The 11,598-nt window shown below is 64.7% G+C and overlaps 3 protein-coding genes across 3 annotated transcripts; 1 reads left to right on the forward strand and 2 right to left on the reverse strand.

Moving 5' to 3' along the window:
• Window positions 1–609: 609 nt before the first annotated feature.
• TBX10 (T-box transcription factor 10) lies at window positions 610–2,293 on the forward strand. The gene is made up of 8 exons (XM_054275004.1): window positions 610–664; window positions 871–1,054; window positions 1,129–1,230; window positions 1,297–1,468; window positions 1,557–1,712; window positions 1,780–1,847; window positions 1,927–2,015; window positions 2,070–2,293. Exons 1-8 carry the CDS (start codon window positions 610–612, stop codon window positions 2,291–2,293), a joined length of 1,050 nt encoding a protein of 349 aa, XP_054130979.1.
• Window positions 2,294–2,359: 66 nt separating this feature from the next.
• Window positions 2,360–7,672, reverse strand: TCIRG1 (T cell immune regulator 1, ATPase H+ transporting V0 subunit a3). The gene is made up of 19 exons (XM_054275251.1): window positions 7,259–7,672; window positions 6,928–7,006; window positions 6,610–6,839; window positions 6,427–6,521; window positions 6,132–6,258; window positions 5,970–6,052; window positions 5,756–5,849; window positions 5,473–5,685; window positions 4,861–5,011; window positions 4,645–4,784; window positions 4,250–4,407; window positions 4,082–4,172; window positions 3,883–4,001; window positions 3,493–3,706; window positions 3,287–3,391; window positions 3,103–3,213; window positions 2,896–3,016; window positions 2,639–2,810; window positions 2,360–2,547 (listed from the first exon to the last, which is right to left on the reverse strand). The coding sequence occupies exons 1-19, from the start codon at window positions 7,373–7,375 to the stop codon at window positions 2,466–2,468; spliced, it is 2,502 nt and encodes an 833-aa protein (XP_054131226.1). The 5' UTR covers window positions 7,376–7,672; the 3' UTR covers window positions 2,360–2,465.
• A 1,608-nt stretch (window positions 7,673–9,280) lies between these two features.
• NDUFS8 (NADH:ubiquinone oxidoreductase core subunit S8) lies at window positions 9,281–11,180 on the reverse strand. Its single transcript, XM_054275573.1, has 7 exons — window positions 11,107–11,180; window positions 10,369–10,416; window positions 10,224–10,286; window positions 10,049–10,138; window positions 9,794–9,966; window positions 9,579–9,707; window positions 9,281–9,493 (listed from the first exon to the last, which is right to left on the reverse strand). The coding sequence occupies exons 1-7, from the start codon at window positions 11,162–11,164 to the stop codon at window positions 9,362–9,364; spliced, it is 693 nt and encodes a 230-aa protein (XP_054131548.1). The 5' UTR covers window positions 11,165–11,180; the 3' UTR covers window positions 9,281–9,361.
• Between the last annotated feature and the right edge of the window lie 418 nt (window positions 11,181–11,598).

The following is an 11,598-nucleotide window of genomic DNA, read 5'->3' on the forward strand; positions in this document are numbered from 1 at the left end:
TCTGTCACCTCCCACAAAGAGCCCTCAGCCCTGCGGCGCCTGCTGGTCCCCATCCATCTCCCGCTGTCACTGCAATGAGGGGCACAGGGGTCCCAGCACCAGGGCAGAGACTGGACCCACCTTGGGGGCGTCATGGGGAGGGGGCAGCTCGTTCCTCCCTCCGGAGCTGCAGAGGCTCTGCTGGAGCAGTGGACCTTTGCCAATGCCTCAACACCTCACCGTGGTTTCAATATCAGGTGGTGACGGCCACGTACTGAGAGGGGCTTTGCCTGGGGGAGCCCCCACCACTCCCCGCTCAGATCTGAGATGTGGAGGGACAAGAACACCCCAAGAAAGATGTCCCTGCCCAGCCTGGGGCATCCCAAGCCCTGTTTGGGGACTGGGGGTGCTCCCAGCGGCGCCACCGCTCACCTCCCGTCCATCATCACCGCGTCAAGGCGCGAAGGCAGGCTGGGCAAGGGGGCCGTGCTCCAGCCCCCAAGGACCACCTCGGCTCCAGCCCCCGCCTCTCCATCCCCGAGCTGGGGCATAAAACCCCCGGCAGGCTGCAGGGACACTGCAGAGCCGGCGCTGCGCTGGGAGGGGGCTTTGAAGGGTCCCACTGCCACCATGCCAGGGAACGGAGCCACGGACACCTCCTGCCCTGCCACCACACCCATGGCAGGTAAAACCCACCCATGACAACACCCCCTGCACCCAGTGGGGGGGTCCCGAGGCGGTTTGGGGTGTGGGGGGACGGGGATAAAACCTGACTGTGGTAGGGGACAGGAGACCCTGATCCTGCCACCATCTCCATGGAGGGAGGGTGTGATGGGGTGGCCTTGCACGGGGTCTGCTCCCCCAAACCAACATCCCTTCAACCCTCTGCAGCGTTCCTGGGGGGCCCGGGTGAGGGGTCTCCACACACCCCTGGCCTCGGCTGGGCTGGCGAGGGGCCGGGGGCCGGCGGCAAGAACCGGCACGTGTGCCACGCCGCGGCACGGCTGGAGATGGGCAGCCTCTGGGAGGAGTTCAACCGCCTGGGCACCGAGATGATCGTCACCAAGGCAGGCAGGTGGGAACCGAGTGGCCTGGGGAGCTGCAAAAAGGTGGGGGGACACCCCCCTTCTCACCCCCCTCCCTGTGCAGGAGGATGTTCCCAACCTTTCAGGTGAAGCTTTCGGGGCTGGATCCGTTGGCTGACTACGTCCTGCTCATGGATTTCATCCCACTGGATGACAAGAGATACAGGTGGGGATGGGGCAGTGGGGGCAGGGGATGAGATCTGGGGGTGCTGAGCCCCTCCCTGCCCTGCAGATACGCCTTCCACAGCTCATCCTGGCTGGCGGCGGGCCGGGCCGAGCCGGCAGCTCCTGGCCGCGTCCACTTCCACCCCGACTCCCCCGCCAAGGGCGCCCAGTGGATGCGGCAGATCGTGTCCTTCGACAAGCTCAAGCTGACCAACAACCTCCTGGACGACAACGGCCACGTGAGGACCCTGCTGCGGGCTGGGTGGTGGGGACACACAATGCATCCCTGCCTGGGGGCTCCTGCCACCTCCTCTTTCCCACCCCTAGATCATCCTCAACTCCATGCACCGCTACCAGCCCCGCTTCCACGTCGTCTTTGTGGACCCGCGGCGCGACAGCGAGCGCTTCGCCCACCAGAACTTCAAGTCCTTCAGCTTCCCCGAGACCCAGTTCATGGCAGTGACAGCCTACCAGAACCACCGGGTGAGCACCAGCCAGAGGGAAACTGGGGCCCCTCCCAGGGATTCCCTGACCCCGCTCCCCTCCGCAGATCACCCAGCTGAAGATCGCCAGCAACCCCTTTGCCAAGGGATTTCGGGACGGCGACCCCGAGCCATGGTAAGGCACGCCTGGACGTTGTCCCCCCACCATGGTGAGGATGTCACCTCCCTGAGCCCCCACCCCACGTCTCTTGCAGGTGTGGGGTGCCGGCAGGGTCCCTGCTGGGGGCCATGCCCCGTGCCCGGGCCACCCCGCTGCCCCCGGGGCCCGAGAAGCAGGAGAAAGGTAGGGGGGCTGCAGGGGGGGCTGAGCCCCTGCTGCTGCCTCTCCCCCCTGCAGGGGCTCCACGCAGCCACGGGGCTCTGGCTGCTGCCCCCCAACAGCCAGCAGCACCCCCCAGTTTCCCCGAGCTCCCTGCCCCCCCCTTCCAGCCCCTCACCTGCCCCCCTGGTGTCTGTGTGGGAGCCAAACCCCGCACCCTGCCCTACCCCTTGCCCGCCTTCCCCCAGCTCAGCACCTACGGCCCCAGCACAGCCCCCACCTTTGGCTACGGCCAGCAGTGACGGGGGGCACCCCCAAGCACCCCCTGCACCTCCTACCCAAGCAATGGCAACGCAGAGCTGGGGGGAGGCACAGGGATGGCTTTATTCACCACCAAGGAGGCTCCAGGGGTCCAGTGGGGGGGAATTTGGGGCACAGCCGATGTTCCAAGCCCCTGGCATCCCCTTGGCACGGCTATTCCCAGGTGTCTGGGGTGAAGGCGAAGGGGCACAGCTTGTACCCGGCACCCACGTAGAATTTATTCTGGAACTCCACCCTGGCAAGGAGAGGGGGTTGAGGAGTGCTCTGGGGGGCCTGTCACGTCCCCCCCAGACCCACCCAGGAACCCATCAGCTTTGGGGGCTCACCAGTGCAGGCGCAGGGCGTGGAGGAAGGCAGAGAGCCCCTCCATCACCAGCAGGATGGCCACGGTCAGCACGGCGAAGGCGGCAAAGACGGGCACCAGCACCACGCCGCCCACGTAGCTCAGCCCCACGAAGCCATTCCGCATCACCATGGTCCACAGCACCTCCGAGAGCTCTGGGAAAGGGAGGGACAAGAGCAGGAGGGGGGAGTGAGGGTCTGCCTGGCTCTGAGTGGGACAGGGGGTACCAGGGGGACTCACGGGCGTGTGCCAGGCTGAGCGCCCAGAGCCGCAGGTAGGACGCGGTGTTGGAGACGCAGCCCAGGCAGTACTCGATGGTGTGGATCGCCTGATGCATGAAGATTTCGGCAAAGTCCAAGTGCTGCAGGGAGGGAGAGGATATGGAGCATCAGCAAGGGGCACAGACACCCTCATCCCACCACCAAAGCCCGCCTGGATGCTCCTCACCTTGGCGTCAGGGCTGTGCCCTCCTCTTTCCACGTCCTCTGTGATGGCATTGACAGAGTTCCCAGCCTCCTGCCCCTCCAGCAGCGGCTCCTGTTCCCCCGTGGCCAGCGGCTGCACCAGGACGGCACCCACAGTGAGATCTCCTTGTGATCCCCACAGAGCCCCCCACGGCCCCTGGCCTTACCGTCCCCCGGGTACCCTGCCGGCACCACTGGTACAGCGGCGTCCCCAGGAGCAGGACGGGCACCGACGCCAGCGCCAGCACCACCAGCACCATCTGCACTGGCACCTGGCGCACAAGGACAGCATTTTGGGGTCTACCCCCACTCCTGACACCCGCTCTCCCAGTCAGGGTAGGGAGTAGGTGTCTGCCAGGGCAGCGGGTGGTACCTGCCCCGGGTAGAGCGGGAGGTTCTCGGCATTGGAGGTGAAGAGGAACATGTCGATGAAGTGGATGAGGATGCTGGGGGCCACCATGGACTCAGCAGCACTGAACTTGATCCACTTGTAGAAGATGAGGAAGACCAGGTAGCCAAAAAGAGCCAGGAGGAAAATCATCTCTGGGAGGAACTCCAAGACCAGCCGGTGCCGCTGCTGGAAGTGCCTGGATGGGAAGACATTGGCCGTGCTCAGCCTGTCCCTTCCCACCCACGCACATCCTCAGGACTCACCAAGGTACAGGGGTACAGGACCCCAGCTGCCACCCCATCCCACCCAGGTGAGTCCAATCCCAGCCCCCTTGGCATGACCAGAGCCCATGGGTGCAGCCCAGGGACTCACACGTGGTTGAAGACCCCCAGCACGACGCCGAAGCCCATGTGCACAATGCCCAGCACCACTGACATCTTCATCTTGAAGGAGTTGAGGAAGTTGAGGTGGTTGGTGGCCAAGCTCCAGATCTGCCACAAACAAGGTGGGTGAGACTCTGCACTGCCCCACAGAGGGTCCCACCTCGCTGTCATCCCCATGGGACACTCACTGGGTCGATCCCAAACGGATATGGCCCTTGGAAGACACCGGTGACATTGGGGTCCAGGGTGAGCGAGGGGTGGGTGGCGAGGTACGCAGCGCTGGGGGCAGAGCGAGGGATGTCAGTGCAAGTTTGGAGAGGGGGACCCGGGCAGGGGGCACGGGGGTGGGACCCCACCTCCAGGAGGAGTGGTTGGCCATGGTGGCCACGCTCCAAGCAGAGGGGAAGATGGCAGTGGCTTTGCTGAAGCACTCGTTGTAGATGAACCCGGTGTAGATGGAGAAGGCACCCATCAGCAAGATGAGGTAGCGCCCCTCAAAGAACATCAGCCAGATCTAGGGGGGCAAACACAGCTCCCATGTCCCACACTACCTCCCCTGCCCCACACCACTCCCTTCCCACAGCACCACCCTGACCCATACTGACCCTGTTCCGAGCCACCAGCCCCATCCTGTCCCCAGCCATGTCCCCATCCCATGTCCCCAACCACGTCCCACACCTCCAACCCCGCTCCACTCCCCCATGCCATCCCATGTCTGTAACTGCATGCCACCCCTCCCTGGTGCCCCCACCTCGTTGGTGCCCTGCCGCAGGCGGGGGCTGTCCTCGTACAGCACCATCCAGAGCGCAAAGAGGAACATGAGCAGCCCGTGCCCCACGTCCCCAAACATGATGGCGAAGATGAAGGGGAAGGTGATGATGGCGTAGGGTGCTGTGGGACACAGGGACTGCGTTACACGAGGCATCCCCTCTCAGCCCTGGGCTCAGGGGGTGCCAGGGGGCCTTACCGGGGTTCACCTCCTGGTAACTGGCCACCCCGTAGGCATCCACGATGCTCTGGAAGCCGGCGGTGAACTTGTTGGTGCGGATGAGGGTGGGGGGGCTCTCCGAGGTGGGGACGCGCTGCACGAAGCACTCCACGCTGGAGCCGCTCTGGTACTGCGGGAACAGCACCCAGAACCTGATCCTGGCACCCCTGGCACTCCCCTGCCCCGCATGTGGAGCCTGCCCCTGGCACCCAGCCCACAACACCCCCCTTCCTGGCAGCAGCACCCAGACCTTGGTCTTTGCACCCACCCCACAATCCCCCCCAGCCTGGCACATGCTCCATCACGATGAGGGGACACGGGGACACCAAGCAACCTCTGGCATGAAGACATGGGGACACTGAGCAACCCCACAAAAAGGACATGGAGACACAGAACAAGCCCTGGCATGAGGACATGGGGACACCAACAAACCCCTGACATGAAAACGTGGGACAGCAAGAAACCCAGGCACAAGGACATGGGAACACAGAGCAACCCCTGACACAAGGACAACTGAGCAACCCCAGAACAAGAACATGGATAGACTGAACAATCCCTGGTGCAAGGACATGGGGACACAGAGCCACTCACAGATCCCTGGCGCAGGGCTTCCTGCACTTGGGTGAGGTCCCGCACGGGGCACCAGACCTCGGCAATGAGGCACTTCTTGGTGACATCGAAGCTGCACTGGTTGAGGACGAGGTAGATGGCCTTCATCTTCTGCACCTGCACACGCCAGGTGGGCAGCACCTGCGCCACCTTGTCCAGCACCTCCGCCAGGTACTTCTCCGTCTCCTCCAGCGTCTGCGGGCACCTGTGTCAGGGATGGCAATCCAAGCGTGGCCCCCACATCCCCTCATGGCACCCAGCTCACCACGCTGAGCTCCTGGATCTGCCCATGCAGCCTGGTAATGGCCTCCGTCCTGCTGGCCTCACTCTCCGGGTACGTATACACCTGGCAGTGGAAGCTGGCACAGAGAGACATGGCTGTGTCAGGGGTGTCAGGGCTGCCCAGCCTGGCCCCACAGCAGGGTCCAGAGTGGGTGTTACTAAATAAACCTCCCTGTGGAGAATACACGGCCACTCACCAGTCCGAGATCTTGCGGATCTTCTGCCCAATCTGCTCGCCCCAGTAGGAGATGAGGAAGATGACCCAGGTGATGCTCTCACCCTGGGGACAGCACAGTCCGTGTCACTCTGGTGTCCCAGCCCCCACAGCCGTGCCAGCCCGCCCCTGGGTGCTGCCTCACCGTGGCCGGGTCCTCCATCGGCTCGGGCATCTCCACGAAGGAGGCCACCAGGTACCCGCGGCAGGCGCGCCACAGCAGCCGCTCAAAGGCCGTCACTCGCCACGGGTGGATGACACCGGCCACGAAGCTGCAGAGACACGGCAGGAGTGCAGGGATAGGCAAACCGCCCCATGGCTGCACCGCTGCCCCAAAGGTCATCTCCAAGCCATATCCCGCAGTTTCCCAGCTGCCCCACGGCCACACCACTGCCCCAGAGCCCCTCTCCACCCCCGCCCCACAGCGTTCCCCCTCTCACCTGATCTTGCGCTCGAGGTGCTGGTGCACGGAGGGGTCCAGGATGGGCTCACGCTCCGAGAGCGCCGGTGGCCGCGGCGGGGTGCCCAGGGGGGCCTGCGGCGATGCGGAGCAGAGGGATGAGCCCGGGGGAAACTGAGGCACAAGGTAGCACCCCCAGGCGGGCGGGGACCCCCGGACCCACCGGCTGGCTGGTGAAGCGCTGTCCCTCGCGCAGGACGTGCAGGCACTGCCGCAGGTCCCGCAGGCGGCCGCGCAGGGACGCGTGGTTCCGGCTGACCTCCCGCAGCTCCTGCGCCAGCTGCTCCGACTGCTCCTGCACCCGCAGCGCTTCCCGCGCCGCCGGCGCCCGCGGGCTCTCGGGACACGGCCCCGGCACCCGCCCCGCGGCGCGCAGCTCCTGCTGCAGGAAGGCTGGAGAACGGGGGGACACGGTCACACTGAGGGGCCGAGCCGGGCGGTCCCCTGAGAAGCCCCCCCAAAGTTAGCCCGCGGCACTCACTGAAGGTTTTCTCCATCTCCTCGCAGCGCCGCACCTCGCCCACGAAGCGCCGCTGGAAGGGGCTCACTTTGGGGTTCAGCTGCGGGGGCACAGTCAAGGCATGGCCCCACACTGCATTGGGGGGTTCAGCACCCCGGGGGAACACGCAGCCCAGGCACCAAACCCAGCCTGACCAACTTCCTTGTTCCCACGGCACCCTAGAACACGCACACCAAACCAGAGCAGACCAAACCCCCTGTACACAGAGCACCCCAAACCCAGAGCACCCAGGCCCACCCAGCCGAACCCCCTGCACCCCAGACACCCCAAGACGCCCCCAGCCCCTACTCACGTCTCTGAACTCCAGCAGCCCGCGCTCCCCCAGCTCGCTGATGCAGCTGTAGGCAGAAGCCGACTGCAGGAAGAGCTGGGCCAAGCAAACCTCCTCGCTGCGGAACAGGGACCCCATGGCCCCCCCGAGACGCCCGGTCCGGCCCGGGCTGCGGAGGCGTCAGCGCACACACCTGGGGATGGGAGAGAACGGAAAAGGAGGGAACGGGGTGGGATGAGGATGGGACACTGAGAGCTTCCTCAGGCGTGAGGGCGGGAAAGGGGAACAACAGGGCAGAGGTCGCCTCGCTGTCTCGGCGGCTGCGGAGACGGAACCGGGCTGCGACCGTGGGAAGCCGGCCCGCTCAGGCACACGCGGCTGTGCCCGGCACCCGGCTGGCAAAGTACTTTCGAAACCCCCCCTTCCCCTGCCCCATTCAGCTGCCTCTGAGTCAGGGCCGGCGCATTCCCCGCCCCGGGACCGCCCCGGGCCGGACCCTCTCCGGAGCCACCCGGCCGTGCCCCCCCCGCGCCGGGCTCGGCCGGGCTCCAGCACTTCCTCTTCCCCAGGAAGAGCCCGGCCCCGGGGAGGGACCGGCCGGCCCGGCCCCGCCGCCCCCCGGCAAACCCGTTCCCCGGGACACAGCGCACCGCGTGGGGAGCGGCCCCCCGGGGACAGGACCCCCACAACATCCCCCGAGGAGGACGGAAATGGGAAACATTTCCCGGAGCCGGAAAACCGCCCGCAAGAATCAGCAGGACCCCCGCACCGGTGTGAGACCGGACTGTCAGTGAGTAATTACTCCAAACAACCCCCATTTGTGCCGGAGCCAGGGTGCTTTGCTGGGGCCAGATTGACATCCCTGGAGAGAAGAGGTTTGGGGTGCTACTGCCCAGTCTGCATAACACAAAGGGGGTGAACTATCACTGCCTGCATCCTGCAAGGCACAATCGGCCTTCTCGTCACGCTCTGGCTCTCCCTTGCACAACTGGCTCAGTTCTAATGCTTCCCCTCCGGAGGAAGGAAGGCTGAACCGCGCCGCCGTGAGAGGCAGCTGAAAAGAGATCACTGAGCATCAAAGAGCCCCGAGGCGCTCCCAGACTCATTTCTGAGACCTTTCACCAGAGGACTGAAACCTGGGCATTCCCCCTGAGCCTGATTGCATTTTAACCCATCAGACTTTGTGTTTTGTGGGCTTCTTCCCCCACCGCTGACAGATCTAGACCATCACTTCGACCAAGGGACAACTATTGCAACAACCAAGTCACAAGATCTGTCAGGGGTGATTTGTTTTTACCCTTATCTTTCAGTTCTTTTTTTTCTCTTTTCCTTTTGACATTTCTTTAAAATAACATTTTTTATGCTTTCATGTAGCTGTATTACTGTAGATAATAATGACCAAAACACCCACATACCTGCTTTCCATTGCCACCTAAATAAACCCTACACATATATAAACACCAATCACTAAGAGTCCTTTTATTCTAATCTGCCCCTGTGTTACTCTCACCTTCGAGGGACAAGTCCTAACAACTGGTAGCACTGGGATCTCCCTGCTGGGATCATCGGGACCCCACACACTGGTACCATTGTGAGACCACAGATTTGCCAGGCACCCCACGCTGGTACCCACACACCAGCATCATGGGAATACCCATCCAGTACCACCAGAGGCTCCCCCACTGGTGCCATCAGGACCCTCTGCTGGGATCACCCGGATCACAGGCATTACTGGGACCCTCACACCAGTACCACTGTGAACCCCCCTTGCCAGGATCACCAGGCCATCCCACCCTGGCTGCCCTCAGAAGCTGGAAATGACCCTCCCAGATTCCTAAATCCCCCCCAGCACTGTTCCTCCATCCTTATCTCCCCCCCTTATACCTCCCACACCTTTCTCTGCAAACCACTCCCTACCCCAGCACTGGTGCCAGCACCCCCAGGACCCGCATCCTCCTCCCCAAAACACAACCACACACCCAGGTGGGGTCCCCCAGGGGTCAGGGGCTCTGCCCCCAGCGCTGGAAAGGAAAAGACACAGAGTTATGGGAAGGGGCTGGCACCCACAGTGCCAGCATAGGGGGAGAACCCCCAAACACTTTATTTGGGGGGCAGGTGGGGCCGTCACCGGTACAGGTAATCAGCCTGGATGTTGGCTGCAATCTCGGCCTCCCACTTGTCGCCGTTGTTGAGCAGCTTCTCCTTGTTGTAGAGCAGCTCCTCGTGCGTCTCCGTCGAGAACTCGAAGTTGGGGCCCTGCCAGGGTGGGACGGGGTCACCCTTGGGGTCACCGTGGTGGGAAAGGGGAGTCCCTGCAGTGCCTCTTGCAGGCCCAACTCACCTCCACGATGGCATCCACAGGACAGGCCTCCTGGCAGAACCCGCAGTAGATGCACTTGGTCATGTCGATGTCGTAGCGCGTGGTGCGGCGGCTGCCGTCGGCGCGGGGCTCGGCCTCGATGGTGATGGCCTGGCATGGGGACACCGTCACAGCCAGAGCCCCGGGTGAGGAGGAGGAGGAGGAGGAGGAGGAGGAGGAGGAGGAGGAAGTCTCACCTGTGCCGGGCACACGGCCTCGCAGAGCTTGCAGGCGATGCAGCGCTCCTCCCCGGACGGGTACCGGCGCAGCGCGTGCTCCCCGCGGAACCGCGGGCTCAGCGGGCCCTTCTCAAACGGGTAATTGATGGTGGCCGGCTCACGGAAAAGGTAGCTCAGGGTCATGGCCAGGCCTGCGGGGGAGAAAGAGGGGTTACGGCGTATTCGGGAAGGGGAGAATCACCCCACAAATGAGGAGGGTGAGCGGGGTCTCACCTCGGACGAGCTCAGTCCAGAGCAGGGTCTGGGCGGCGCGGTCGGTGATGGATCGCATGTCCATGGCCGGCTCCCGGACGTTGACGTACTCTGCGGGAAGAGGGGAGCTGTGGCCACCCTGCAGAGCCCCAGGGTGGGAGCTGGGCCCCCAGGGGGGTGGCATGGCTGTACTCACTGTAACAGTCCCTGGGGGTGCTGGTGCTGAGCGGGCGCAGGGAGCCCAGTGGGGCCAGGGGACCTGGGGTGGGACAGGAGGGTCAGGAGGGTCACAATGGTGTTTAGGGGGTTCAGGAGGTTTGGGGACTCCTGGGTGGCCTCACCTGCACGGGCAGCCTGGTACAGCAGTCGCAGCGCTGCCATGGCCGGTCCTGGGGGGCAGAGGGAACCTCAGCAAATACCAGTAAGGGCCTGGGGCAGCCAGGGGCCCCCCACTTCCCATGGGGGGCACTGGCACCCTGATCCCCACTCCTCCACCCAAAGAGACCTTGACCCCCAGGCACTCCTGTCCCAACAGTTCACAAAGAACCCTCAGCGCTTCCCCCCAGGGATCTAAGCATCCCGTTTCCTCTGCCAACCCCTCTCAAGGCACCCAGGCATCCTATCCCTCCTTGCAGCCCCCTGTTAAGAGACCCAAATGCATCCCCCAAGTATCCTGTCCACCCCCTAAAAGGGACCCAGCTGTTCCCCCAGGCGACCAGGATATCCACGCCCCACCCCCCAGGAGTACCTAGGTGTCCCCTCCCCATCCCACCCCTAAGAATCCAGGGGCCCTGATGTCCTGCCCCCTCCAAGGGACCCACGTGTCTCCCCATCCCCGTCCCCACGGTCCTCCCCCGCCGTCGCCCCACACCCACCTGAGGCCCCCCGCGGGACCGATCCTTCCTGTCACCCCCCAAGTCCCCGCTCCGCCCGTGTATGTCCCTCGGAGTGGATGGCGGCGGAGGGTAGCGCAGTGTCCGGGCCGCCCCCTCTGCCCCAGGCGGGATTTGGGTGCCCACTACACGCCACCGGGGGTGACCGCAGCCCCGAGCCGCCCCCGGGCCCCCCCCGCACCTCACCTGCCCCAAGGGCCCTCCGCCGTCCTGACCCCTGCTCGCCCCAGCGGGCAATGCGCATGCGCGTGCGGCGGCGCGTCGTGGGCGGGGCGAGCCACAGCGGACGCGCTTCTCATTGGTGGGAGTCCCGCAAAGGGCGAGGGGGCGGGAAGAAAGAGGGAGAAGCGTCGCTGATTGGGCGGAGCGCGGCCGTGCTGCGCGGTGATTGGTGGGGCGGGAAGGGGCGGAAGCGCGTGTTCATGGCGGAGGCGCGCGGTTGCGGTGGCGGCGCGGAGGCTCCCGCTACTCCAGCGCTTCCCGAGCCTCCGGAGCTCTCCGTCCGGTTTCTGGAGCAGCTCGGGCCACGGCTGCCGGACGGTCTCGAAGCTGGAGCGGCCCAGACACTTGGATTCACTACAAAGCCCGGCTCTGCCTCTGGCGGGCTCAGCGCTGGCCCCGACCCCTCAGGGCCGGCACAGTCCCTGGAGGCGGGCATCAGGGATGGTTCCCGTTCCC

This window comes from Melozone crissalis, unplaced genomic scaffold (assembly GCF_028551555.1).
Source record: "Melozone crissalis strain CALT ecotype California unplaced genomic scaffold, PUWL_Pcris_2 ptg000018l_1, whole genome shotgun sequence".
Taxonomy (NCBI): domain Eukaryota; kingdom Metazoa; phylum Chordata; class Aves; order Passeriformes; family Passerellidae; genus Melozone; species Melozone crissalis.